Below are 3,710 nucleotides of genomic sequence, written 5' to 3' on the forward strand. Positions count from 1 at the left end.
GATTCAAATTGTTTCCCAGATTAAAAGATATATTAACAATAGAGTCAGGACTAAAAGCATTAAGGATTTTAGTCTGAGTCCTCTCTTTGCAACAATAACATGAAACTCAGTCAATGACTAACTATATTCAGCACATTATTCTATTAACTTTGTTTACCCATGAAGAAACAATTGCACAAAAATATAACAGTAATAGTCAGTGGTAACAAACTTAGAGTAGTTCAAGACTTGTAACTAATAGCCATGCTTTTTAATTACCTGACATAGAGAAGACATGATCAAAATGATAATTTCCTACCTTGCACATAGATAATTTCACAGAGTATTCAGAGATCCATGAATAAATGGGACATAAAAATAACATTATTTGTGAATTGGCTCAAAATAATTATAGTATTAAGATGTGCTAGAAGGCACTGAGTCTAGACTAAAAGATACCTGAAATAGCCAAAAGTCAAAAGAAAGCCAAACCCTTTAAGTTTCTTTTTTTAACATTAATACATTTTAGAAATCCCTTTTATTTGAGCTTAAACATTTATAAGTGGATAATACTGGCCTTTATTAAGTACTTTGTTAATATATTCTCAACCAAAGTTTGAGTAAAGACAGAGAAAGTAAAAGATTGTCATTGACGTGTTACTTCTTCCTGGTCAAAGTAAGTGCAGATTTTAAGAGGAGGTGATGCCTAGATTTATTCTGATTGGATTTGTTTTTAAATAAAATTATGTGTTAGAAAATGTTCACTTTTTTACTGGTATGATTAATGAATTTGTATTAAGCTACAGGCACAATTTAATTGTCATTTATACACTAAACAGCTCAAGAAAACTAAATGGATGTGTCCCTTAGACTGGTTTAAAAAACAGATGTTCTTCAAGTGTGTGGAAAGATTGCCAACCTCTACAAGTTTGGTAAATTAATGGATATACACAGCTCAGAAATAGGGACCGCTGATAAATCATCTTTCTCTTCCCGTAAGACAATAACAATATATGTTTGCTTTCTGAAATCTTCCTTTCCAGACAGATAAAATAATAAATTAACCATTTCTGCAGTCCATTGTAATGTATGAATATTTGCATGTATAAGGGAAATCAATACTTCTAAGTAATAAATGCATAAGAAGAAAAAGAAAAAAAGAAGTGGATGCACAGAAACCCAATGGAATAGGGAAATATATTAACAACTAATGGCTGTAATTTTGTCTGTGTCCTTAACCAACTTGTATTTATTTCACTAGATAAAATGCTTCTGTCTGTGGATCAGATGTAAGAAAATGCTCAATTTTACTGACGTAACGGAATTTATTCTTCTAGGATTAACCACTCGTCCTGAACTGCAACTCCTTTTCTTTGTGGTTTTCCTCCTGGTCTATGTTGTCACTTTGGTCGGCAACCTTGGCATGATCCTGTTGATTCGCATTAGCCCTCAGCTGAACAGAAGCCCCATGTACTTTTTCCTTAGCCACCTGTCTTTCGCAGACGTGTGGTTCTCGTCCAATGTCACCCCAAAGATGCTGGAGAACTTGGTGTCCAAGACCAAAACCATTTCTTACAACGGCTGCATGGTGCAGTGCTTTCTCTTCATTGCGTTCGTCCACGTGGAAGTCTTCGTCCTGGCTGTGATGGCCGTGGACCGCTATGTGGCGATTGGCCACCCACTGCTTTATGGCAGCAGAATGTCCAGGGCCGTCTGCCTCCGGCTGATCTCTTTCCCTTATGTGTATGGGTTCTTCATCAGTCTCATTTCAACTCTGTGGACTCACGGGCTGTACTTCTGTGGGGACCTGGAGATCAACCACTTCTACTGTGCGGACCCAGCACTCATCAAAATGGCCTGTGCCGGGACCTTCGTTAAAGAATACACCATGCGCACCTTAGCTGGACTGAACTTTTCCTATTCTCTCTTGGTCATTCTCATCTCCTACCTATTCATTCTTATGGCCATCCTCAGGATGCGTTCTGCAGAAGGCAGAAAGAAGGCCTTTTCCACCTGTGGGGCCCACCTGACAGCGGTCACCCTATTTTATGGAACCCTTTTCTTCATGTACCTGCGGACACCCACGGAGGAGTCGGTGGAGCAGGGGAAGGTGGTGGCTGTGTTCTACACCACGGTCATTCCCATGCTGAACCCCGTGATCTATAGTCTCAGGAACAAGGATGTGAAAGAAGCCGTGACCAAAGCCATCCACAGAGCAGTTTTTACAAAGTAGACACTTCATATAGTGCTTGACTCCACCCCATGGTGTAGTGAGGGTATTCGCAAAGCAGATGCTGTCTTTCCGGTCATTCTGAGGGAGTTCATTGTAGAATAGATAAATTTATTTACCGATGACATGGAAATAATAGTGGAGAGATCAGGAGAGCGTGTTATAAACAGGAAACTTTGGGCCATGAAATATATATTTAAAAAAACTGTTTAAACTCATGGACAGTGATATGAATAGATTTTTGTCTTTTTTCATATATTTCTATTGTAATTAATAGAAGGGTTACATGATATTTGCCAGATAGATGATGCATTAATTCTCATACATTGATACCCTTTCACATGTCTTGGTCCTCATTTCCCTCCCCCTCATTTCCACCCTTCATCTTGTTTTCCCCTGTTCCCTATCCAATTTCAAATAACCAAATACAAATATATCCGATATATCAGGTAACAAAGTGAGATACTGTAACAATATGAGATAACCAAGGGACAGCAAAAGAGATGAGAAATAACATAGTACCTTAAGAACAACAATCATTCATTATATGGCTTTTGTTTCTATATCCTAGAGGTCCTTTAATTTAGCGTCCTACTATATGGCCTTTTGTATCAAGGTTTTGCTCTATTGCAAATCTCTGCTAGGAGAGCCCATGGTTTCTACTGATTATGACAAATTCTTTTATACAGGGTCCAATTTGTTAAGTTAATTGGTAATTATGGAATTAGACTGATCATTCTTGAACATTTCACAACTGAGAGGTAGCGCTGCGATGCAGCACTGGTCTAGTAGGCACAATGAGAGCCTTACCTTCAATTCCCAGCACACAAACACAATTCAAAATTCCATCTCTGTTTTCAGAAGAAATCAAATGGCTAGGTTTCAGTTAGGTGGTTTTGTTTGTCCTGTCTTCTGGATTGTACATTATTTCAAACCACGTACAAATGATTAAGTTTTACCACAGATGAGATAAATTTTCTGTGTTTGATTTTCAATTAGCTGAGTAATAAGTGAGGTTTTATCTTAAAGTGCAAACTAGTTCAATATATAAAACTCATTTATAAAGGATTTCTGAAATACCCTAGGACATCCACTTGTGATGATATTTAGGCCTTTCCTATTTAAATGTCTACCCTAAAGAAATAGCTCACCTTTGCTGCTGATTTCTCTAACCTGGGATAAACTTCGTGAAATACGTAACAGCAAGTTACCACAGAATATTTTAAAGAGTCATAGAGATATAGTTGCTCATTCTTTGGTGCCATCTCTTCCATTATTTAATCTTTTATTTTACCCTTTATCATTTTATCCTTTGCCTTTTAACACTTTTATCTATTTTTTGCCATTCCATGGGGTCTTTTCTTTATTTGAATTTTTTGGTATCTTTAAGAAGTTTTACAAAGGAGCTGCCGTTCAATTAAGGAGTTTGTGAATACAGTGCTTCTTAAACAATGTAATCCCTTCTACATTCTCACCCATCCCTTTCAAAACCACTTCACTT

At 37.3% G+C, this 3,710-nt stretch overlaps 1 protein-coding gene across 1 annotated transcript; it reads left to right on the top strand.

Annotated features, from left to right (window-relative positions):
- The first annotated feature begins 1,276 nt into the window (after nucleotides 1-1,276).
- LOC150052671 (olfactory receptor 5M3-like) lies at nucleotides 1,277-2,212 on the top strand. The gene has a single exon (XM_090348762.1). The coding sequence runs from the start codon at nucleotides 1,277-1,279 to the stop codon at nucleotides 2,210-2,212; it is 936 nt and encodes a 311-aa protein (XP_090204888.1).
- Nucleotides 2,213-3,710: the final 1,498 nt, after the last annotated feature.

Source organism: Megascapheus bottae, chromosome 16, assembly GCF_031878675.1.
Source record: "Megascapheus bottae isolate mThoBot1 chromosome 16, mThoBot2.hap1, whole genome shotgun sequence".
NCBI lineage: Eukaryota > Metazoa > Chordata > Mammalia > Rodentia > Geomyidae > Megascapheus > Megascapheus bottae.